Source organism: Rissa tridactyla, chromosome 10 (assembly GCF_028500815.1).
Source record: "Rissa tridactyla isolate bRisTri1 chromosome 10, bRisTri1.patW.cur.20221130, whole genome shotgun sequence".
Classification (NCBI taxonomy): domain Eukaryota; kingdom Metazoa; phylum Chordata; class Aves; order Charadriiformes; family Laridae; genus Rissa; species Rissa tridactyla.
The window spans coordinates 20,245,511-20,270,546 of record NC_071475.1 but is presented as its reverse complement, the minus strand read 5'-3'; the positions used below and the strand labels follow the sequence as shown (position 1 = coordinate 20,270,546).

Below are 25,036 nucleotides of genomic sequence, written 5' to 3'. Positions count from 1 at the left end.
CCAAAAAGTCAAATGCAGTTTGAGCAAGTCTTTATTGTTCTACTCCAAAAAGTAGAAATAACAAGACAAACTAATTCCCCAATTCTTTTTGTCAAAACGTTGGGGCATGATGGGAGCCAGCCCTCCAATAAATGCTTGCTTTGAAAAAGGAAAAAAATGACTCTTATTTTTCTGATTTGTGCCTCGCAGCCAAACTTGAATGACCCTGAGAGAAATCTGTGCAGACAAGTCACTGGAAAGATTTATGTGCAGCTTGTTAGATCTGTTTCCCCACCCCCCTTCATGTTATTGCTCTGCAAACCGAGGAATGTTTTAGCAAGTTTTAATCTTGACTAAAATCCATCATAAAAAGAGTGCTACAATATTGCTTTTTTATTACAAATAGCCAAAACTTCTTTGAAAATATAAATGTGTAAAACAATCAACTGACTGTACAGTGCATTTACAAGTACACGATCCAGAAAGTAACATGCAGTGTAAAGAACTGCTTTATACATTAGCCCTTGGACACAGAAAGCTTGGCAGTACTACTACACCTTTAATGACTATAGGGTGAAAAAAAAATAATTAAAAACCCAAAAATCTCAGTTACATCTAAATTTACTACGAGATTAGGATACATACATCATTGTACAAGGAATAGCAATTTTTAACTAGACACTGTCATCATGCTGTAATTCTTAGAAGGGCTGGCTCTGCCGATTCTCCACTCCTCCTTACAGCTGGTCCTGCTCTCCAGCGGCTTGGTCGTCTTCCCACCGGGCTGGGGACTTTCGTAAAGGACGCAGATGGACCCATCTTCGCCTATACGATAAGACACCTCGAAAGGGTCGACCCAAAGAGTTAATTCGCTGGGCAGGAGCTGGAAGAGCCTCTCGTGGCTCAGTCCGATCATCCCCGCCGCCTTTCCTATCAAGGGGTCCATCTGATGGTTGATCCTAATGCACCGGTACCCGGAGCCCTTGGAGGGTAGCAGGGGGAACCAGTGGTGCTTGTAGTGCTCTGCGGGAGGGAACAAAGAGGAGCTTCACCGCGATGCCGCCGGGCCACGGATGGGATGGGGTAGGATGTGAGCCCCCCCGCGCCGCCCCGCTCACCCCGCAGCGCCTCCTGCAGACACTCCCTGAAGCACCGCAGCTGCTCCTCGCCGATACCCCCGGCGGCCCGCAGGAGGCGGGTGACGAACGCCGCCGCCGTGGAGATCTCGGTCCTCATGGCCGCCCCGGACGGAGCGCACCGCACCGCCGCCGCCGCCCCGGCCCGCCGCCAGCCCCGCCGCCCCCGCCCCGCCCCGCGCCTCCGGCCAATGGTGGCGCCGCGCAACAGCCGCGTCACGCGGCGGCACTCCGCCCTGGGGTCCCCATTGGCGGCGGCGGGCGCGGGGCGGGGCTGGCGCGGCGAGCACAGGCGGCCATTGGGCCGCGCCGTGTTTGTTTTGTTGGCGGAGGAGCGGGGCCATCGCAGAGACCCGCTCCGTCAGCGACGGCGCCCCAAGCAGACATGGCGGCTCCGCGCCCCCGCCCCTGCTCAGCGCCCGAGACGGGCGAAGTTTATGAACATCTCAACGTCTGTTTTGAGGCGTGCGGCGCCAGGGCCAAAGTGCTCTCACAGGGCAAGGCAGCAGAGAGCCTTTAGCGACACCCCCGCCTCGTTTAGCCAAGGACAAAAACAGCTTTCGGGAAGAAAGACGCAAAGCTACAGGTTATTCTTAGGAAAAGAGGTGGTCCAGAAAGCATCGGTTTTTCCTCCGAAAGCCTGTTGAGCTGCAGGTGGCTGGGAATTCGGCACACTTGGGAGTAAGTGCAGGAGTTCAGTAAAATGAGCGAACCGCAGAGTGAAATTTGTCATCGGATGCCCTACAGTTCAGCATTGCATCTTTTAAGCGTGGTACCAGCCTGGAAAGATTTTTTTGTTAGAAATAAATACAAGCCTAATGCTTATTTGAGCATAAGAGCGGTACGCACACTGCCCGAGCATCCAGCCTCTGCCCTGGCCCTGCGGGTCACGCAAACGGCTGGACTGGGAGCTGTGTTTCTGCAGGCCAGAAAGGTCCGAGCCATGGAAACGTTTGGTTGAACAGCCTGGGCTGGCGCAAGCTTTGTATCATTCTGATAAACAAAGTACCCTGCTTGTTTGAGACAAGGAACTTCGCTGATGACTCATTAGCATCACCTCTGCTGAGCCTCCACGTGTGAGGAACAACCACAATTCATCCCTTTACGATAAAAGCATTGTCTCGACAACAGTTGTCCTGGCAAGCTGGTTTGCCCCGGTGCTCCAAACCAATAGTTCTGCCCACGTCCCAACAACTGGCTTCCTCCACACCGCTGCCAAGTGTCAGCCGAGTTTCACCACAGTGTCTGTGGTGACACAGCTATGACCTCCCCACCCTCAGTGCAGCGACAAGATCCTTCAGCTATTTTAAAGCTTTTAAAAAGCAGCTGTGTTAGGTATAGCCAGGATCCCCTGAGTTTACAAAAAGCTTTCTCTCTAGCCAAAAAAATAAACACAAACTTCCCCCCCCCCCGCCTTGAAGTGCTGTTCACAAGGGATTCCTCCCAACGCTTTTTCGAAGAACAATGACTAAGGTCAGGAGTTTATCACAGGACAGCCTGCAGTCATAACTCAACACACTTCCCAAAAGCATTTTTCTTTCAAAAGCTCACACAATGCCCTAACCATTTTATTTTCTTCCTTGCCGTATTTAAATACATCCTCTCCCTTCATTGGTTTTGTGTCTTAAATCTACTTTGGAGCCCTTCAGAGGGACCTCACCTTTGAGGAAACTAAATATCTTTGTTTTCCCAACTGCACATCCTAATCCTTATCCCTGTTCTTGCCTATCAGCCTTAAGAACCTGACATCACCTCTAGTTCATCAGATGCAAAACCCATACCCAGGGAGTTAAGAGGAGGAAAAAAAAAAAAACCTCATCTGCAGACCTTTAAAATTAGATCCAGTTTTACAGCTATTTAAAGATTACCAGCTAATATGCACTCAACAACAGAACTATGAAGAAAAAAAAGTAGTCAGGCTAGTGTTTCAGTTGTTGCTAGCAACCAGTTTAGCACAGGCTGAGTGCACAGGATCTTTCCCCAAACCTCTGTCCCTTTAATCTAAGGGTCAGAAATCAGCACAGCTGTAATTACAGGGGGACAGAGGAACAGCTCATCACAGAGCCAAACCTCACCCCACACAGGAGGAGTTCACAGGGGAATGCCCAGTTACCTGCAGTAGCAGAACAAGCAGTTTGTTCGTTAAGCTATCAGAGAACTACAGTTTACTCCCAACAGTTTATTTTTGCTAGATTCTGCCACCTGATGTGTTGAAACAGTCAAACTGAAGTGTCATTACATTTCCAGTTAAAACTTCTTCAGACTCATTCTGTCTGTAGAAAATCTATTTCAAGAAAGCAAGTTCCTATCCAACTTTGACAAAATTATTTGTAACAGTATGACAACATTAGAACTCACGTAGCGCACTCCTTACTTGATGTTACTCAATTAAGATGATTAAGACTTCTTGCCCTCCGTTTCCTCTAATAGCAAGCAACAGGACCAAGACAGAAGGGCCAAGAACCTCAAAAGACAAAGCTATAGACATTTGTCCAAAACTCAGATGCTATCACCTAGTTTGACAACCCAACTTTACAACTTAACTAAAGTATAATTCTGTATGCCATTCTATAGCCTAACCAAAGATATTTTTATCAAGGAAAAAAAAAATAATCTTCTTTTACCTCCTCTTCAAGAGGAGACAGTGAATTTCTGTGCTTCCTCAGCTGTTACCTTCAGACCACCTCCTCTCCTAATCAAGTCTCAGATCTGGATCAAGATGCTATTTTATTAGGACAAGTTTTCACTGAAGTCCAATTTGCATTTCAGTACCTCAAACTTTAGAAATTAAGCTAAAAAAATTAATCTTGCTGGTACCTGGACCTATCAGTCACCCAATTACTTCAGTCTTGTTTTATTCAGTGTTTTGAGAATTAGAACACAAATCCCAGCTCTCCAGCTTTGGAGACTTCACTAGTAAAGCCACCCAGGTACACATGGAGCACATCACCCTACATTTGGGCAAACACGATCATCACTTGCTAGTTAAGTTACATGACAGCAATAAAAAAAAAAGAGTAAGGCTACATTATCTGTTCCTTCGTCTAGACACTTGATCTATTCCTGCACAACAACATTTTACAATTGGTTTAAGACAAGCTCTAGGTTTATTCTGCACATTCTGTCAGGTACTTATCCCAAACGCTTCCCCACCTTATTCACACCCCTTCCATTTGTGAAATACAGACTTCCCCTACCATACCTGTACTGCATGACTTCAAAGCTTCTAACACCCTGATAGCACTATCACAAATGCAGTGAGACAGCTACTCATTTCCAGATTCATTAAAATAACGGACAAAGAAACAACATTTACATGGAAGCTATGAAACTCTTACGAGTATTCAGAATAAACATAACATTAATGTTAACAGCATTAAGAACTGTACAAAACCAGGCATACATTATTAAACTTCATGCTTAATTATGCTAAAGAGCGTCCCCCTCCTAAGCTGCATGTGTCCATATGAACATACACACAAATTCCCAATTATATACAGTCTGATTTTACTGTATGTCAGTCAGACAAGATTCTACTACAGTCAGGACAGTTAAGGAATCTGGTTTTAACTTGCTTGTGAGAAACTTAAGTAAAGATGAGAGTAGAAAAAGCTTTCTAAACAAGCAAATTAAAGGCAGTTAAAAATACTTCATGAATAAAAAGTCAATGTTATAACAGTGCTAGCCCAAATTAATGCTCGCTATATTGAGGTCTGGCACCTCGATCCACTAGTCCTAAGCGGAATTGAAATAAGAAGGTAAGAAGGTTTGTCCATAAAAAAAGTAAAAAGATACCACAGTCGTCAGGTAATGTTAAAGTCACACTTTGATTTCCTGTACTCTCCTCAGTGAGTTTCATATTTAAGGCTCAAATTAAACAAGCCACAGGAAGACAAAAAGCAATCAGCAGATATGTAACTATTTGACTTATAGTTACTTGTATGTAACTATTCGAATTATAGTAATATATTTGACTCCCTGCCAGAAAGTAGTTCCTTAAGCATCAGTATTTAAAACAAACTCTAGGAAAGGTTCATCAAGAAACCAGTTATTTGCCAAATATCGAGCTAACCATTTTTATAAACAGGCTGTTTTAGAGAGTACTAAGGGTTCCAATAACAGGGCACTGGAGATGGTAATTAAACAATTTGGAAACACTGTACCAGCAAAACTGAGCAGTAGACATTGATACATGTTATTTTTCGTTTTGAAACAAGTTTTAAGTACTCACACACAGAGGGAAAAAACCAAAAGCTTCTAGGTTTGGGTTTTCTTCCTTTTTCTGGAAGATTTCTATGGCTTGAGAGTCAAGAAGCCTCATCACACAGCCACCAGACACAGGTAAATTACCACTCCTGTTGAGAACTGTTAGGATTAATAGCCTTGCTTAGCACTAGAGAGTAAAGTAGTTGAAGCCTTAGGCTGCAAGAGCTGACCGGGTGTAAACTTTTTGGTAAAACTAACGTTTATCTTCTTTGAACAAGAACCTAGGGTGAGCCCTGTTGAGACTGCAGCCACATAATTCCTAACATAGACTAGGTAGCAGCTGCATAATTCCTACAACAACCACCACACGTATAACCTACTTTCACAAAGAATTTTTTTAGCTCATTAACTCAGACTTACTTTGCTGTTACTCTGTTCATCTGCAAGTCACTCCTCTTTAGCAGGAACACCTGGAGTAGAGGAAAACAGAGTCAGTATCTTTATTGTTAAACTGTTTAACACTTCTTAAAAAGAAAGAGTTGTAAGTATTCTATTATTCCCTTTTCCCTCAACTTCAGCTAGATGAAAAGGAGAAAGTAAAACTGAAGCTATATCACTTATACAGCATATCATTATTTAAAAGCAAGAGTAGTAATAATAAAAAATAGTAGCAATAACAATAGCACAAGCCTATTTTTTTACCAAAGAAAAAAAACAGCATTAAGACCAAGTAAAGTCTAAATAAAGTTCTTTCTAGGTTACTTAAATTAAGGTCTCAATACATGCCTCAACAAACACAGACAGCAGAAACAGAGCGCTACAGCCTGCAAGAGGAGGTTTTAAACTAAACAATCATTTTTGGTTTTACTCTGCCTAGTAGAAACATCTCTCCCTAAGCATAATCAAATAAAACCATTCTTAAAAGCAAGAACTATGTTTTCTTTAGCACTACACTACAAAGCATTATGTTATCATTCCCACCACAGGGGAAAAAAAAAGAATTTCCAACACAAATAATAGTACCTTCAATGGTTTAAGCATCAAATCCCTCCATAACTTCTCCAGTTTGATATACTAATTAATAAATCAAAACTTCTTAGAGAAACAAAATCTTAAGCCAGTACCACAGAACTAAAGTGATACAAGCATTCTCTCCTAATACAAGCATTCTCTCCTACTCGGACCACCCCTTTTTTTTTTTTTTTTTTTTTTTTTTTTTTAATGTACCTATACTGACTAAATGCAGCTGCCCTGGCTGCTTAAATTCAGAGGGACCAGCTGCTGTCACTTTAGCAGAGAAGCTGGGATGCAACAGCACAGCTGAGGATGTTTACCCTAAGGGCTTTCTTTGGGCCTTACTGGCTGATCGCAGGCTGCCGCTGCTTATGCCAGAGCAGTGCATAGATAAACAACAATCTAGTGATAAATTTGTCGCACATAGAGGGAAATAGAGAAACGAACAAGGGAAAACAGAATTCTCTGACAGCATTGCAAATACATCATTGAAAATACTTCACTGAAAAAGAAAAACCCATGAAAATAAGCTGTTTAAGATCCCATTTTCTTTGCTGAAGCATTTAAACATTTAACCAGCGAGCAACATGGCTGACAATGATTTAGCAGAGCAAGTGAAAAATTACTCTGATTACTACCTTTGCGGTGATACTAATGAGGGCAAATATTACATGGCAAAGTGTCTTTTATTTTTTTTAATGGGCTGTTCGACAGACTTAAGCATTAGATTAGGACTACAATTAAAAAAAAAATAATAGGCCCAACTTTGAGGACGTAACACCCCTTTGAGTCTGCAGTAGAAAATCAGTGAGTGCTTCCTGGCCTTCACAAGCATTAGGAGTTTGCTGAGTAAAAATAATTTCCTTTCCTCACGGCCTTGTGTCTCATATTCCCATGGGGTACAAGGAAAACCACCACTGTATGTTTGTAGCCTCACATTCCTCTGCAGCCACTGTTACCTGAAATAAAAGCCCTCGAAACCAAAAGTATTCTAGAGAGGAGATATTGCTTTATTTGACTGTGTGCTAGGGGAAGAACCCACAAATCTAGCACACCTTACTGGGGATATTCACCCATTATTTATACACAAAATATTCTCATTATTCTGCCTACCTAATACATAACTCCACATAGGCTTACATATTCATTAGGATGACCGAATAGTCTTTTTGCACACGCATATCAAATTTTGCTGCGTTGGCAAAACGCTTCTGCACAAGCGTGAGTGTCTCAGTGGTTGTTTTCGTAAGGAGACCCTTCCTCACATTATCCTTTTAAGGTATTGGGTCATCTCAGGACAGTAAAAGTTTGCTGTAAGTTTGCCGACTTCTTGAAGGTATTAACGATGTTCTTTGAAGTAGCCATAACTCTATCCTAATTGGTATAGGAGTACATACTTGACGTATAGGAGAACCTTGAAGTGATTAACTACTTCTGATTGTCTCCTCATTATCACTATCTGTAACCTCAGCTCAGTGACTATTTTTACACAGCAAGAAGGTCGGTAATTAGCTATTTTCTCACACATTAAGAAGGTCAGTAAGAAACAATTATTTAAGAAACAAAGCAGAGGCCTGGTCTTTGGTAACACCACCACAGGGTGTCCTCACAGAGAGAAGACTGAGAAGACGAAATGTCTCACTCGGCCAGCAGCCGGGATCCGTATTTGCATTAACTACGGGTATGGCTTCTCCGTGAGCGTGCGCCAGAGAGGTCAGAGCACTCTCCCTAAGCCTCCGGGAGAGGTGAGGGCAGCCGGGGCGGCCCCCCCTGAGGGCTGGCAGCGCCATGACAGCGCAGTGCCACAGTGGCCGTGTGTCACTGCCGCCCTCCGGCACAGGGCCCGCCACTGAAAAGCTGAGGGCACCGCCATGGCCACGCTGCGGGACAGGCCAGCACGCGGTGCGGCCCCCTGCTGGGTTTGCACGCCATGACGTCACCAGGTGCTGCTCATGACATCACCGACCTGTCACTGCGGCCCTGCTGAGGCGTGGCCGCAGCCCGCCCAGGTGCCGCAGCCCAGCCCCTGCCGTCACACTCCGTCACCGCGACGCGCTGTGACATCACGGCTGACGTCAGCAGCCCCTCACCTCACACCGCTAGCGGGACGGGACGAGCCTTCCCACCGCCCTCAGCCACCCCGCTCGCGCACGGCCCGGGCCAATCAGCGAGGCGCTTGCAGCGCGGGAAGCCGCGGACCAATCGTGCAGCCGCTTACAGCCAGCCTGCGCTGTGTTTGACCCTCGGGAACCGCCGTAGGTCGGCCGTCTGTTCCTTGATTGGTCCGACGGAAAGCCCTGCCTACCTGTGATTGGTGGGCGGCGCAGCGGGGGCGTGTCCGGGTTGGCGGGTCCGTCAGGGCTCGCGGGTGCACGCCATGGCGGCGCAGCCCTCGCCGGGGTCGCGAAAGCGGAGCGGGCCGGCGCTGGGCGGGGCGGACTGGGCCGGGGCCGCGCCTCCGGTCGCCCTGGAGAACGGTTTCCCGCCCCACAAGCGCCCCAAGAGCGGGGGGGCGGCCGGGCCCTGGCCCGGTTGCGATCCCGGGGACCCCTTCGGCGACAGCGACGACTTCACGGCGGACGACCTGGAGGAGATCGAGATCCTGGCCTCGCAGGCCCTGTCGCAGGAGCGGGCCGGCGGCCTCCCCGAGCAGGCGTGGGGCGGCCTGGGAGCGAGCGGCGGCGAGCGGCGGGCGGCGGCGGGGCCGACCCGGGGCAGAGCCCCTGTCGCGGGGCGGGAGGCGAAAGGTCGGTGTGCTGGCGGGGCAGGAGAGGGGCCGGTGGCCTTAGTGCCACCTCCGAAACGCGTGAAACCAGGCTCACGAACGTGCTCTAAGTTTTGTGCACATTGCTACCAGATGGGGTTTTTTTCCAAACCACCAACTTCCGCTAGTGAATGTGTAGTATCTCTTGTATTAACAGGTGGTTTTCAGGTTTACCTTGAAAAAGCATATTGGGGTTTGCTCGTTATTAAAGTACAGAGTGTTTAAATCCTCTCCAAATGTGTTTCAGCAGCGCTAATGTTTGTAATCTCTCCAGCTCAAAAAGTTGTCAGCTAACCCTCGTTTGTCTAGGGTGCAGTAAAATTATCTTGGAGGAAATGCTTGCGCTTGCTGCGGGTCACCGTACTATTTTAAGATACTAGAAACGTTTGTGGGGAGGGTTTTCCTCTCTGTTTTAAGGATTGGTGTGCAAGCTCTTAGAAAGTTACTGTGGTGATTGGATGCGTGTGATTTCCCTCTCTGTACTGACAGTATTGAGATATTCAGACATACTTAATGGCAAATAAGAAAATCTTGATGTTAAGTCATCAGTGACGTACATAGGCACCCGTGCTTCAGAACAGATCTTGTCTTTTTTTCCGCACTAGGAAGCAGTACAGAAGATAGCCTGATGAGAGATGCGTTCCAGTTTGAAGTACTACAGACACAGCATGAAGAAATTAAACAGAAGGTTAGCAATATCTTGTCCCCCGCCCCTGGCAAATAGCACGTCTTTTGTTAGAGCTAACTGAAAAGTGGTATAAGTTCGGTTCCAAGTATTTCACTCTAATCAAGTTGATCTTTGAAATCCATGAATCTATTAAAAGCATCATATTGGAAACAGCTCCAGTAATACTAAGAGTAAGAGCTATATTTGGTCATTTCAGATTAGTAAAGGCTAATTTGTCAATTTTATTTGTTTACTATCAAACTGATTGTCCTGTCAGCAAAAGTTGGCTTGTGCAACTTAAAGATTAGAGAAACTTTTAGGCTGTGTGGTGTTACTTTACCTTCTGATGATCCCTTATGGAAAGTTACTAGGGGAAGAAATAGATGTGGAAAAGTAAGAAGGCAGAAATGCCTGTACCATGTCCATCCTTTCTTTGGCTGACAGCTTAGGAAGAATATAAGACCTGAGCAAGTTTATGATGATATTTTACCAGAAGAGTCTTTTAGCCTCTTGTAAAATTGCGTGTAGGTACTTCCTGATTCAGAAATATTATACATGTATTTAATATTCTATAGTGTATTTTTTAAAATGCTTGTGTATTTGGTTCTGGGTACTTTTTAGTGTGAAAGAGGTCCGCAGCTTAACAACACATTGTGTCAGGGAATTTCTTCGATTTTTATTTTGAACTTTTACCCTACTGATGTTCAGGAGATGGGTCCTGGCTGTTAGGAGAGGTAGGGGACAAGGAGTAACTTGAGCATAGCACTCACAGCTCGGTGGACCTTTGTTTCCTCACAGTCGTGCTTTCTCCCAGACAGGAGGGTCCTACCCTATTTGCCTTTCTCTCATCACCCTTCCCTCTGTTCTCTGTGTCTTTTCCAGTTCTACTATATCCTTCTTCATTGGGAACGCTCCTACCTGTACACCATGCTCAACGTGGGGGTGAACCATAGTTTTACGTAGTGGTATAGAGGTGTCTCTCTGCTTTTTTTTCTCCATGCTTTTCTGAATAACTCATTCTGTTATCTCTCCAAAGTCTTACCTCCGAGTGGTGATGGCTGTTCAGAGAGTATTTGTGAAGATACTGCCTGGGTGGTGGTAGCGTGTCTTAGGACAGGATGCTTGTTGGCTGCCATGCTGGATGAAATATTGGAATTAAATTATCATTGTTATCATCCAAACAATGAACAAATTATTGTCGTGTGTGAGTAGAATGCGTTTCAAAGAAAGAACATAATCACAGAGAAGAGGAAAGAGAAGAATGGTCTCTGCCAGATACCAGGATGGTATATGAGGATGTGCCTTTGCTGTCATTTTATAATTCTTTTAGAGGCAACACTAGCTGAGCCTGATTTAATCAGAAAAACATTAGAAGCAACATTGCAGAATTTCTGAACTGAATTACAGGAGCATTTTTCTCCCCTGGAAGTATAAATATACCTGATTTTCAACCACATAATGTTATTAAATACCTACTTTTGGTTATATACATCCTTTAACGGGATCCATCTGTTTGCAGCTGAAAGAAATGCAGGATGAAATTCTCACTAAAAATGGAGAAATTAAAATTTTGCGTGACTCAATGCAGCAGATGGAGTATGCTATGGAGGAACAGAAAAGATCATACATGCTGTTGGAACAGCAAAAATGTCAGACTTTAAGTGAAAAAGAAAAAGAGTTCTCCAAAAAGGTTTGTAAATATGTCGGTTACCTGCAATCACATGCAGAAGCTAGTTTTATGATTTAATGATGTCACAGACCATCTAGTCAAGGAAGAATACTTGTGTGACGTTTGCAAATGATGTAGGCTTTTATTTTCTTACCTAGAAGAAAGCATTTGTAAGAACTTGCTGAGGGCTTTCTTTGGCCAAAATAAAAGAGTAAAATTCAGGTGGTAGAGAGTTTCGTTTACTTGTTGCTTTTTTTTAAGCAATCATTAAAATAGGAATGTATTTTAAAATGGGAAAAAGCGACAGAATGTGCTTTATGACTCTGATCAGATTGCTGTTCCTGTTGCAGTCATCTTTCTGAAAGCCCTGAAGAGGACAGTGGCTGCTTTTGTCCTGTTTACTCTGCTGTTAACGGCCTCACTGTAGTCGTGCTCTGCGTGGCACTTGGTCTGTCTTAACAAGCCATATGCTTCTTGCCTGAAATTTTGACACTTGGTTCTAAGATAGTATTAATTGGACTAGCATACATAAAAATGGAGATCTTATGCAGAGTTCACAGTAAGTAGATGGTAACCTTGAAACCTTATGGTAATTCTAGTTGCTCTGCAGTTGTAGCGCCTCTAAATTATTTGGTAACAGTAAAGCTGTCTTTTTAATTCCTCTTTCAGTTACTGTCATTACAGTCAGAGTTGCAGTTCAAAGATGCAGAAATGAATGAATTAAGAACGCGACTTCAGAACTGTGAAAGAAATAAACATGTTGCTCAGATGGTTTTAACACCAAGGTGGGAGTTTTGGAAAACGAATTTGTGTTCCTTTTAACAATATGCATGCTTATACTATTAAAGAGGTTTTCTTTTTTCATGTAACTCTCAGCTCAGTTGTCTTCAAAAAATACAACCAAAAACGTCTGTTGACCTCTATGGAATTTGCTCAAAAAGAGCCTTGATTGTGTCTGTGACAGAAATGTAAAGGGTTTATATTGAAGTACCTTTAAAACATTGATGTAAATCGACCCTTGTTTATTGCTTAATAAAATGATTACAAAATAAATATTGATTCATCTAAGGGTTTGATTTTTATTTTAGCCCTAAAAAGAATTTTGCAGTACAAGTGAAATCGGAAGGATGTTCTCCACAGCCTGGAAGAAGATCTTTTCCTACAAAGGAGTCCTTCAGTGCTGAAATGTGCAGTAGACCATTGTGTTCTCCAGGGAATTTGATTGCCTCGGCTGCTTCAATCAAAGAAGGTAGACCCATATACAACTTGCGACATTTTTAGCTGCATAGGAACGTTCTGCCTTAGATAAGGCTTTTTGTACCATGTGACTGAACAGTTTCAGGAAGTTCACTGTAGAGAAAAACAAGTATTTGTTTTATTTTGTTTTTTCTTAAATTTCTTTCCATTTTATACCAATTGGCATTAAATGGCTGTGACTGAAATTTGCACCAAGATCATTTTAATTCACACCTTGGTAATGTCTATATGCCAGATGCCAAGATGTCAACTGTTGGCCCAAATGAAAAACTTTCATTTAACATGTGATGGATGAAAATATTCAAATTGTTAATCTGCCTTACTATTGAATAAAGAGGAACAGGAAATAATTTGCCTATTTCTTGAATTGGTCTGCTAGTCAGCTAATGCATTTTTTGTATTCTCGTGGTTTAGGCTTTAAAGCTGGCCTTTTGGGGGATTGTATTTTAAAGCGTATGTATTTAGCTGTATCGAAAGAAGCAACGGCAACAGCATACTCATTTCTTCTCTTCTGTATAGGGCAGTAATTATCACTAAATTGTGTCTTGAAATTCATTGAGTAAGTCTTAGGAAATGAATATATGCATGTATTTGAAGATTGCTATAATACGAAACAAAAATGGTGTTGTGTTGTAGTAGCTGACTGCCATGTTTCCAGTAGGAAATAATAAATGGAAGAAATGTGTGTATCATCAACTAATCCTTTCAGGAAGAGTCATGAAAAAGCTGCGATGTTACTGTCGGTTACAGTATTCAATCTGAAACTGCATGGGCAGTATGAACTCCATCCAAAAGAAAAATACAGTAGCCTTAAAGCATTAGTATTGCTATTTTTTCAGCCTCCTGACTGTTCATTATGGTAACAACACTCAATATGCCTGTTTGTTTGAAAAACACACTCGATTATTTCTCTTCTGAACCCTGCAAAGCTTTTGGCTTCAGTTTGGCTAGTAATTGTGACATATATAGATGACTGAAAGACTATGAAATACTCAATTTCTGTTTATTTTTGTTAAGATTTTTATGTTGATTTTTAACTAACATAGTCACGTAAATCTCTGCTAGTAGTGGGAATTTGACTTAAGGTGTTACTTATTTCTAAAAGAAAAGTGGAGAGCGGTAGCCCTGAAAAATCTGTGAAATATTTGACAGTAAGGTGAAATTTTATTCGCTTTTCTAATCTATTTTGAGGAGCGATTCTACTTGCATCGTAGGTCTTAACTGTTGTTTGACATATCTGAGTTATACAAGACAGATATATTTTCTGGCCTACTGTCTGTTTACTCACTATATAACAGCTATGGCTAAATGAATGTGCGTGGAGGATAGGTACAGATACATAAGCAATGTAGTTTTCATATTACGTTCGTAATTCCTGTTTGTTTTAGACAGTAAGATAACCCATCCTGAAGTTTTATCCGTGAAGCATGAAGCAATGGGGAAAAATGGTTTCTACAACTCTGTACCTAAACGAAATGCACAAGGTAACTTAATTCTGTTAATACAGAAATAGCGAGCGTTTCTGAGGAAGAGCGCAGATGCCTTTACTAAGCGGTGTCATGCTGAGGAGCCTGCTGCGTAAAATGTCGCCACACAGAATAGTGGCGTTCAGCTTTTTGCTTTGAATATTGTGATTTTGCAGTAAAACATTTCAGGTTATATTACTATCTTCTATCCTAACAACATCCTCATGTTGTTAATTCTATTTAAGAAAAGAGTTTGCCTGGGTTTTGCTTTATGGAAGGATATGGATCAAGAGGCATTTTATTACAAGGCTCGTTCTTTCATTATTAGTATGTTATGCTTTTTATTGTGAAATGATATAAAAACAGGAAAATGTACTTTTTTTTTGTTAAAATGAAGGTAAAAATGATAAAGCAACATTTACAACAGTCAGCACCAGGAAGTCTTCAGGGTACTGCTTTATTTCCAGTTCAGAGCAGAACTGCATCACATAATTTTAATGTTGGGACTGGAACATGGAGGGCAGGTCATCAGGATAGTTGGGATATACGATCATTTGGCTCGAGCTATTTTCCTAATATAGGATTGTAATTAAAATATCTCTAAATATAGTTTGGTTAGTATTTAAATCATGTCTTAAATTCATTTTTCTGAAAGTCATTCTCTTTTAGAGAAAGATTGGTAATGAAAACATTTTTTTTGAGGTTGAGGGCACGATAAATAAGGCTAATCTTTTGAAGTATTAATTTGTTGTTGATGTTGCAGTTGATAGTAAAGCTCCTCCAAAGACAATTATGTATCTATCCTTTCAGGTTCTATCTTACTAAATGCACTCATGAAGCAGCCCATTGTCCCTGGGTCATTACTAGGACTTTGCCATCTTCTTAGCAGTAACTCTGAGCCTCTGCCTGGAGCTAATTTGCAGCCTAACTATTTGGATACGTAAGTTCTATTTTTTTTTTGTTTTGTTTTGTTAAACTGTATCTGATGAGTTCTTAGTATAGTGGCATTCTCTACACTAAGAAATTCATGTAGGATAGCTCATTCCTTGTGGTAAATGTTGTTTTGCTTAGGCCATTTAATGCAAAATTTGGAATATCGTCCTGCATCTTTGCTTCTTAGTCTTTGATTATCATAGATACTAAACAGTGGAACAACAATAAGAGATAAGCTAGGTTATTTCTATATTAGGGGAAGGCAGAGAAACATGGTTAGTAACACCTAGGAGCGACTCTTAGCAGCTTCTGTTGTTAACCACAGGACATAAGGCCATAAAACTTGGATTGCAATGAGGGAAGCATATAAACATGATCACGACTTAAGTGGGAAGAAAACGTTGAAAAAGTGATCGTGTGAAAATGTGATCATGTTGACAATGTGAACAGTAGGCTTTATATCTTCAAAGCCTAAACTATGTTCAATTTGTAATGTACAATTTATGTGCAATTTTCCAAGATACATTTATAGTGACTGGTAAAGAATTATGAATATGAATACTGTATATAAATTATAATAGGTTTTCACTTTAGAGAATTAGACTGTAGCTCCTGAAATACCTTTGATTTTCTGATATGTTATTTTATTAGTACGTCTTGTGTTTTGTGGGTTCATAGCAAGGCTCGTGTCTCATTGCCCTTGCCATTTATGCAAGTACAGGTGGTATGTTTGGCCTTTGTAGCTGCAGTTTGACTAGTTAATAGCTGAACTCTCTCTCTGTCATCTCTGGCCAAGAAAATAACTTGTTGTATTCCTTTAAAGGCCCCTACATACTACACATCAGTAATGTACGGATACTTGTTCTTCCCAGAAGCTACCAAGTAACATTAGGGGAAGATAAGAATATATGATAGGTTATCAAAAGCATGAAATTGGAAAGCCAATGTTTGAAATGTAGTTTCAGAGAATGGCTTATAGTGAGCTGCTGAAGTTATTCAGCTGTAAGCTCTGACTACTTTCATAAGACCTAGGAATGCTTTGAAATTGCTCTTCCCATGCAGCTATTGAGGAGTAGGATTTTTTTTTTCCCCCAATTTATATTTTATTTTGGGAACAGACATCTCTTATTGCTCCAGCCTTTCTATTATTTGATTCAGAATAGGCATAACTCAAATCTCATTTACGTTCTCTGCCTTTTCTTCTGAAGTATTTCCTTTCTTTTCATTTTATTTGGATAGGAAGTCCACACAACTACCCAGCAGCAGGACAGCTCAAGAAGAAACTGCTCCTCTCGTATCCCTGAGAGAAGCTCAAAAACTTGCAATAACAGGCTTGAACTTGATTGCTATGGACGAAGGATTATCCGAAGGAAGCCCAACAGAAAGCCAGAGAGAGTTCTTGCACCTCACACCCTGCAAGATCCGAGGCGCTGTGCATCTCCTGCCCTTGGTAGAACACCATATTGGTGCATACTGTCAAGCGGTACAATTGGCAGACAAGTCAGTAAATGGTTCTTATGGAAACCATCCAGATGTTTCTTCCAGAACCAACACAAATATGGTGACAAGTAAGGAGGACTTCAGGTTGTCTCTTGAAGAAACTACAGTTATATCACTGGGTATTCTTTATTATTTAGCGTTTTATAGCTGGGATGTTGTCCACACGTTGCTGTCTACTGAAGTGGAAAAAAGTTCTGCTGCTGGAGATGAACAGGTTACCAAGATGGACAAAAATGTGTTGTGTGATAATCAGTGCAATAACAAAGAAGATACCAGGACGCAAGGAGGGCTGCCTGTAGCGCCACAGGATGCTCCCAACAACAGTCGAGCTCAACATTCTTTGTTTAAAAAGCTGCTTCAGGTTTTAGCTTTTTCTGCTGCAAGAGGCTCCCAGACTGATAGTATACTGAACCAAAGCCTAAAAGTTTTGGTGAAATTAGCTGAAAATTCAACAATGGACTTGCTAATGAAGTAAGTCCGTAATAGCTTTAAAATTATTTCAGAATCTGTTGTTTAGCATACTTTGTGCACATGACAATCTAAGTTTTGACATGTATGGGGGAATATCACATTTCTCAGATGTCACTTGAGAAGCAGTTGAGGATCTCGCTACTGCCTTTGCTGCTAATGCATGTGGTAGTCACCCCCGATCGGTCACAAGATTTGCTTATGAAGTCTATACGAAGCAGATGCTGTTGCCTCATTGCATCGCGGTCCCTTGAAAGTGAGGAAATTTTTTAAGGCCACATGCACTTGATCAGAATATCTGTGAGATCATTTTGGGTTTTTTGAGATTGCTGTGAGATGCATAAGGAATGGAAGCACAGTGTCTCACTCCGGTAGGTAAAATGCCGCTCTGAAAAGTGAGACATTTCATCTGCTAACGGTGTAATATACACAACCATAGTATGAACTGCAGACTGACTGCCAGATGTAACAGAGTATGTTTTTTAGTATACTTTGTATTTATGACACCTAAGTTGAGATCAGGTATGTTCTGAATGGCTAAAAAGGCACAAATTATGATGCTGTGTACAAGAAATAAGTGTATTTTCAGCTTGTCAGTGCCTTTTCCATTTCTAAATCTGAGTTTTCTTTTGAAGTTTTCAGCACTTACTGAGTAGCCAGATCCTGCTCGGTTGCCTGTGTCCGGAGACCCCTTTGCCTGCTGTCCTTTTGACTGTCAGACTGTTGTCTATTATTGCTCAACACCACATGTTGGTTGCTCAACTTTGTTCTCATTCAGGTAAAAGACTGCATAACACAGAGACTTGTTATCAGTTGAATGTTAGTTAGCATGACTAAAAGTAATGGAAACAGGCCTTGCTCCGAGGTGTTAAAACCCCAAAAGGCAAAAAGCCTGCTATGTTACCTGAAAAGTTGTTTTCTAGTGCAGTGTTTCAGTTATTGCTTGAAGAGTATTTCATCTTGTGGTACCTGTCTACATACAGTACTTTTGATACCCATGTGGATTTTTAAATCTACTTTCCAGATTAATGTCTATTATATTAAGGGCTGATGAGTTAAAAAGGGTTTGGAAGTTTAATTTCTCTGCACATTGTAGAGTTTAGGGATTCCAGTATGCTACATGATAAATAGTCTTTGCCCAATTCCTTATGAACAAAGTGGGATGGTATTACCACAAACACATATATAAAGTTTAGGGATACTAGTTTCTTCAGCACTGCTGAAGATGTCTGAAGTAAAGTGAGAAGTTGAGCCTGTATCATGAGTCCCAGGACAGCACTGTACGTATGCTCTGAAATGTTTTCTTGTGTGACAAAATTAATTTTTGTCATATGCAATTGACTAGTTCGGAAAAGAACAAAGTTCTCTCTGTTTCAGACACCTGCCTCCTTCTTGCACTGTACATGTATATTACATCAAGACCAGATAAATCAGCATCTGAAATGCTTTGGCTTCAGCTGGAACAAGAGGTAACCGCAGCTGTTTGTTCATGTGCTTTTTCCTGCTGTTTCCACATGGGGGAGTGGGAGGAGCAGGGCAATGCACAAATGGTCCAAAACCAAATTCTTTCTCCAGCTGAAATAGAACACTGGAAGTATTGACTGGCAGAAGGCGATCACATTGATTTTTAAGAGTACCTGCTTGAAACAGAATCAGTATCTATTCTTAAAGATAACATCAGTCATAATAGTCATAGTTAAATCACTGAAAAAGCAAGAAAGATCGTAGGATGGCTGTAAATGTTCAACACTAAGCTTTACTTTGCTTTTAGATCAATGGAGTAAAAGGAAGTGAGATCTATGCTTCATTTTGATTGTATTACTTACTTGTGAACTGCATCTTATGAGTTATTACATATAAAAGGCAGCCTGTAGCAATTTAGGATTATATTCATTGTGTTCAGTGGAAATACTAGCTTGCTGTATCATAGTCATGATTATAAATAGAAAGAATAGCTTTTGAATTTAATTGGTATTGTTTGTACTGATAGTGGTGACTTGTTCGAGGTTCTACCATTTTGCTCCACTTCTGCTCTCATTTGAAAGAACTTCAAACCATTTTCATTATCCCCATACCTACATCGTTATATTAAGTGTAAACATGTTACTTGTATGCGGTGAATTAAGGCCCACTGCACCTCGTTAACCTTTCTCATCAGAAAGTTGAAAAGGTTTCTGTGCAAGGCAAATTCTACATCTGTAAAGTTTTACAGGGGAAAAAGCTTTAACAATTTTTTTGGGGTAAAAAAAGATCAACTGTTAAGGAAAAAAACCAAGAGTGCTTGAAACTAGTAATGAAATATCATTTCTACCTCCCCTTTATTTGCAGCTTAATTGTTTGATAATTCTGCAGAACCCTAGTACTGATTATAATGCAATCTGCATGTTTTTGTAATAGACAGTTAGACTCCTGACAAGGTGCATGCGGTGTTCCAGTCCGGTGGTTTTATTACCTGGTTCAGACTGCCAATGTAATCTCGAGGTACGTCACTACAGTGGCTTGAGTTTAATCTACTGAGAACTTAAAGGTACTACTCAGTGCTGAAATATCTTTTTGCCCTTTTTTTAGCTACAGTGAAACAGAAGTGTACTGCACTTCAAGGATACCATCTTCTAGGAAGCTTGCTTTTGCTTGATAGAAAATATTCTGAAATTTTGAAGTTTGAAGAGATTAATCAATAAAGTTCATAATAAAATAAGTTTTCCGCTACTATAGTTCTGTGTATTGAGGCACTTTTTTTCCCTCTTGCAGGTGGTTAAGGCACTAATTATAATGTTACATAGACAGTGGATGAAGATTAGAAGATCTGAGAACAGCTTGTGTGCATATAAGGAACGAATTATTCAGTTTTTACGGGACGCTGTTTTACTCTTACACAGCCTATCTCAGAAAGATAAACTGTTTCACGAACACTGTTTGGAAGTTCTTCATCAATATGACCAAGCCATGCCAGGCATAAGAGCCATTCTCAAAAAGACTCAAAAATTGAGTGCCTGTGAAGGTAAACTGCGTCAAATGATAATGCTGGCTTTTATCCAAGCTGTAGAGATAGAAATTCCACTTCTTTCCCTTTCCTCATTGAACAAGTACCACGTACCAAACACCATGGGTGTTTGCTCAGACTTCTGTAGGCAGTCCATAGTCTAGTGCTTCTCAATCTTCATTATACTGAATCACTACTCTACTGTTCTTAATAGCTTTATTTTGCTCTTCTCGCTGTAGAGATATGCCCCTACTATCTGATCAACCAAATCCTTTACTCCAGCTGTCTTTAGTAGAACAATCTGCACTACGTTACCTTAATTAAAAAAAGAAATAAATTTAAAAAATCATTATTCCAAGTCTTCAACTAGCGTTACACCTTCTCTCTGCAATTGTTTGGGGTTTTTTTCACTGCATTCTTAACATCTCTCCTCCTCGTCTTCCTTTTTCCACCCCCCCACCTTTCTCTGTTACCCCAAAAGGTTCTCTAGCCCATGTCCCTGAGGACTTGCCCCTTGCTTTGCTCACTTCTGGTGTCCATTTCCTAGAGAGTGCTAGTCTTGTGAAATTGCCTCTCCTCGTACTGTGATGACGCTTCTTTGTTTGCTCATGGCATTATTGACATGCATGTTGCGGAGCTGATGTGAAGATTGTGCTCTTCTGTCAGTGTGTGGTTCGCTACAAGTTCTCAGGCAAGGCATCTGGTCTTATTCAGAGCCAGAGCGATAACAGCCTTCATTGTGGTGTACGTATTGCATCAGTACGGCAGGTCATGCAAGCATGCCTCTATTGGTTACAGTGACTTTTCTGGAGATACCAAACAGTATGCCATGTATCTGTTCTACTCTGATGGCTTAGAGTGTCCCAGGGTTTTCTAGAACCTCGACTAAGGCCATGTCTAGTTACGTTTGGGAAGGGACCAAAACAGCGTAACAGCTTGTGACATTGGGCATGGTGGTGCACGCATGTGCTTGCAAACCTGTAACAAGGCTAACGCGCTCAGGTTCTTCCTTTACAATACAAAATACTAGGCTGTTGTCCTAGTGGCTTTTCAAAATTAGTTAACAAAAACAACATTTTAATAAGTAGTCAGAGCTCGTTGTAAAATAACAAAGTGCCCTTTACTGTTTTTTCACTAATATCTAAATTTAATTGGCTGTCCAGGATAGTCTTCCCATTTAATGCCTAAAAAGGCATTAAAGAAAAGAGGGGAAGAAGTTTGTATGATGAAATGCATTGAACCTTGAAAAAGGATGTTTGCTGTAGCCTTCTACAGTCAGTATATCTTAAAATGCAAAAGATACCAGCTATAACCATATTATATGAAGTAGAAAATGACTCTGAAATGTAGTTTTGTTGTTGTCGTTGCAGAGCTGATTTTGGATGAATTGTATCCTTCTGAGCCAGAAGCAGAAGACCAAGGAATGGACTCCAGCTAGCTAACATCTCGCAAAGATCTCTGTCCTTCCTCATCTAAGTCATAATAATCATTGCCAGCGTAAATCTGAAATCTGTTTTATTAAGTGATAATCTAAAGGTTGCACTCAGATGCAGCACAACTAAGACATTTTTTTTGTGATTATTTTACTTAAGCACCATCTAAATGTAGATGAAAACAAAGAAATTTTGATGTAAGAATTATACTGCAATGTACTGTTTTGCTGTGCAAAACAACTCCATGGCTTATGACCGGTTCTGTTTATGAATTTCATCCTTTATGAAACTGCTGTGAATGGAATAGAAATGTCACTATTGTGTTATCCATTTTACTGGGACTACAGCTGAATTTACGATGCTGAATGTGCTGAGATGTTTGGGATCACTGAGGTCATATGAATGTCTTTTGACCATGTTTGTTTCTTTTGCAGCTGTAACACTTTCTTGCTTGACTTCCAAAATTTTCATGTTGATATTAGTAAAGAGTTTACTAATTTTAAAAGCCCTTCTAGAAATAACTTAAAGTTGTCAGTTCAGTTCTGAGCAAGAAATTCAAAGCCTTGTAATGATCACCTGAGTTCAGTAATTTTTCTCAATTTCATGGAACTGCTGAGATGCCAAAACAAAAAATACTAGAATTTTTTTTTTTTTTAAACAAGTTACCTTAGAAGAGTAAGATGGTAATGTTGAAGAGAACATTCTTTCTTAGTAGGCAAGATAAGGATATTTAAAAGTTGCAGAATGACTGGTTGTTTTTTTTTAGGCACTGCAGTGAAGATGAATGAGCATCTCATTCCTAGGATGCAGCACTGAAGTTTGTAGGAAGAACTTTGCTGTATTGTATGATTGTCACCTGTCATACTCAGCTGCAGGTATCAGCTGAACCTTAGACCCTAAACAGGAAAGTGTGAGTGCTACTAAAAGAGCCTACAGGTTTGTATTTTAAAATAATATGGAAAGCTTTTCATTTTTTGACACATAGTTGATTCAGGACAAGCCTGGCTCCAGGGACCAGGAGGAGGAGGTGGCAGTACTACAGTGGGAAGGAAGCCCTTGGAAAATTGGGAAATACCCAATTCTCTGGTCATAACCCAAAGAGGCTGTGTCCTGCCCTGGTGTGCCTGTCCACACTCCCATGTGCTGAGCAAGCTTTTGACTTGGCTTTTGATTTTGAAGAGAACTTTCTCAGAAACTGCTATGTAGAAATAACCAGTGTAATAATCCAGCATCTCCCTAGGGCCAAAGCTTCACTCCTTCCACAACACAGCCTAGGGCTAAACTGCCTCCTCTTCGAGCAACAGCTGGCAGAGCTCCACCAGTTCCTGTCTGTACAACACAAGCTGCCAACTGCTCCTCTCAGTAACAGGTTTCAAGTCCTTTGTAGCATCTGGACAATTGCCATTGTCCTGCTTAAATGCAGCAAGGAAGGACACACAGGCACATGACGGCAAAGCCTTCTGAGTCCGTGTGTGCTGGCATGATACCTACCCTAGAACTGCCACCAGGGCACTAGACAAGACATGCTACAGAAGTTTCAGCGTGACATAAAACCATTTGACTTGTCCTCTAAAAAAAAAAAAAAAAAGGAACAAAACCACAACACAACAAAAAACCCCGCAGCATTAAACACAAAAAACCTCAAACAAAACAGCACTTAGCACTTTCTGGCTTTTAGGACTAGAGGTAAGAGTTTGTTAATGTCAGGTAAAAGCCCCTTACTCAAACCCCAAATAAACATTAAGATAATTCTTTAATGTAAAGATAATATTTAATTTTAATAAGATAATATTTAATATTAAGATAGTTCTTTAAAAATAGCCCGATGAGCAGTGGTGAAGCAGTATCTGGCTGTTAAGTCAGTGGCAAACTTAGAGCTGTTCTAACAATTATATGATCGTCGCAATATCCCAAAATGCAATGACGTGCCATCACTTTTCAACTGCTCTATGCTGTTCTCACCACCTAATTTCTCTAAACATAATTTGAGTTTATAGAGATAAGATGCATTAAACTCCTTCTTCAGGTGAACAGAACAAATGAGCTGTTAAAAGGAGTTTGGACAAAAAACAGTTAAGGAATCCCAAATTGCTGAAGTGATCCAGTTATAAAAACTTGTTTAAAAAATTCCTGGCCTCATCTAAAGGGCATGTGGGTAAAAGGGAGAAGTGTATTACTGCTAAACTTTATATAAACACAAGTGTTATCAGTGGAAAAAAAAATGCTAGGAAAATACCCCTAACTGTTCCCTTCTGGCACTGTCCGCTCCCATCCACCCACTCTAACAGACAACACCCTAACTTGTACATCTACACTCCGATTGTTTTCTTCCCACTTTTGACTTTAAAGTGGTATAGCCCAGGCTATATACAAACAAACCCTACACCTTCACTGGTAGAAATGATAGCAGCATCATGGTATTATGAAATTAAACCATAGCTTTTAAAAATGAAGGCATCTGCTGTAACTGAAAGGTTGACTCCCCTAAGGAAAAATGAGTCTGCACTCCTAAAGAGAAAAGGCAGACATAGGTATAATTACACAACTGCCATAATTCACTGTACGTTAAGTCATTCACAGCGACCAATCTTTTGTCAGGATTATTGCAAAATTGTACTGACCTTCAGTAATTCTTCCCTTTTCTACATTCTCTTGGGATTAAAGAGATCCTATTACGTATGCAACAGCTGATCATCCCCTGAAAAAACCCGAAGAATTATTAGAGATCATGGGGCTACTGGTTTACTATCTTCATGACATAAAAATAACAAACTCAGACTGTTCTCATTGGGCACGCCCTGAAGAATTCACAGCATAGGAGCTCTTTTTTTCAAGGCCAGTTCGCATTTTCCCCAACATGTTATAGATGAGCTGTGCTTCTGTATTAACTGAGAAAAAGAAATTTACTCTGGCATCAAGCACAGTCACAGGATGTATAATGAAGTACTGAGCAACAACAAAAACCACCAGTCGTGTTCTATACATGATGATCACATTCCTCAGTCAGCAGCAGCCACCCATCTGTTTTCTTCCTCATGGGGATGGCAACCACAGTTTCCCTTTTGCTGAAAGCTGAGCTAAGTAGAGCTGTTTTTTTCCTCCTCAATGAACTGTACTGAGCAGACAGGACTAAAGCCAGGCAGGAGCTGGATGAAGAAAGCAGTCCCCTCTGCCAGTTTACCCATTACTTGGGCAACTTCCTGCAAAAAGGAGGATGATAGCCTTGCTGACTTGTATTTTAAGATCTACTGACACTGCCCCCTGAACAGCTGCAGCACAGGAGGAGGTAACGTTGCATTGCTAAGCACCTTCCTGTGGTGATTCAAGGACCTGATGTACTACATGGAATCAAACATGCTGCCAGTTGTTTCTACTAAAGCTTTGTACAGAGATAAAGTAAATAATGCTTCGTTGACTAAAATATTTAGAGAATTTGCACAGGTAACACCTTATTTTCTACAACTTGCAGAATCATTGACTAGTTGAGGTTGGAAGGGACCTCTGTAGATCATCTAGTCCAGCCGCCAATCAAAGCAAACTTCCCCAGGCAAGACAAACAAT

At 41.2% G+C, this 25,036-nt stretch overlaps 2 protein-coding genes and 1 long non-coding RNA gene across 5 annotated transcripts; 1 reads left to right on the top strand and 2 right to left on the bottom strand.

The window, feature by feature from the left end:
• Positions 1-354: 354 nt before the first annotated feature.
• On the bottom strand, positions 355-1,269 carry LOC128915492 (protein BTG1-like). The gene is made up of 2 exons (XM_054215863.1): positions 1,098-1,269; positions 355-1,002 (listed from the first exon to the last, which is right to left on the bottom strand). The coding sequence occupies exons 1-2, from the start codon at positions 1,213-1,215 to the stop codon at positions 650-652; spliced, it is 471 nt and encodes a 156-aa protein (XP_054071838.1). The 5' UTR covers positions 1,216-1,269; the 3' UTR covers positions 355-649.
• A 115-nt stretch (positions 1,270-1,384) lies between these two features.
• LOC128915495 (uncharacterized) lies at positions 1,385-8,744 on the bottom strand. Of its 2 annotated transcripts, XR_008468647.1 has the most exons (4): positions 8,641-8,744; positions 5,742-5,791; positions 5,347-5,480; positions 1,385-1,895 (listed from the first exon to the last, which is right to left on the bottom strand). It is a non-coding gene; the product is annotated as an uncharacterized LOC128915495 (long non-coding RNA). The 2 variants fall into 2 exon arrangements; XR_008468648.1 differs by lacking the exon at positions 1,385-1,895 and having other exon boundaries at positions 4,807-5,480.
• On the top strand, positions 8,642-22,048 carry ATRIP (ATR interacting protein). 2 transcript variants are annotated; one of them, XM_054215841.1, is made up of 13 exons: positions 8,642-9,082; positions 9,705-9,787; positions 11,286-11,456; positions 12,105-12,220; positions 12,524-12,684; positions 14,081-14,176; positions 14,969-15,098; positions 16,331-17,062; positions 17,695-17,837; positions 18,437-18,528; positions 19,457-19,540; positions 19,811-20,060; positions 21,413-22,048. In XM_054215841.1, exons 1-13 carry the CDS (start codon positions 8,713-8,715, stop codon positions 21,478-21,480), a joined length of 2,496 nt encoding a protein of 831 aa, XP_054071816.1. In that variant the 5' UTR covers positions 8,642-8,712; the 3' UTR covers positions 21,481-22,048. The 2 variants fall into 2 exon arrangements, with proteins under 2 accessions (XP_054071816.1, XP_054071818.1); XM_054215843.1 differs by lacking the exon at positions 11,286-11,456.
• Positions 22,049-25,036: the final 2,988 nt, after the last annotated feature.

Coding starts and splice junctions, on each gene's coding strand:
- ATRIP (XM_054215841.1), top strand. CDS start 8,713: ATGGCGGCGCAGCCCTCGCCGGGGTCGCGAAAGCGGAGCGGGCCGGCG. Junction 14,177..14,968: donor ACCTAAACGAAATGCACAAG/GTAACTTAATTC, acceptor CTATCCTTTCAG/GTTCTATCTTACTAAATGCA. Junction 20,061..21,412: donor AAAATTGAGTGCCTGTGAAG/GTAAACTGCGTC, acceptor TTGTCGTTGCAG/AGCTGATTTTGGATGAATTG.
- LOC128915492 (XM_054215863.1), bottom strand. CDS start 1,215: ATGAGGACCGAGATCTCCACGGCGGCGGCGTTCGTCACCCGCCTCCTG. Junction 1,003..1,097: donor TCTGCAGGAGGCGCTGCGGG/GTGAGCGGGGCG, acceptor TCCCTCCCGCAG/AGCACTACAAGCACCACTGG.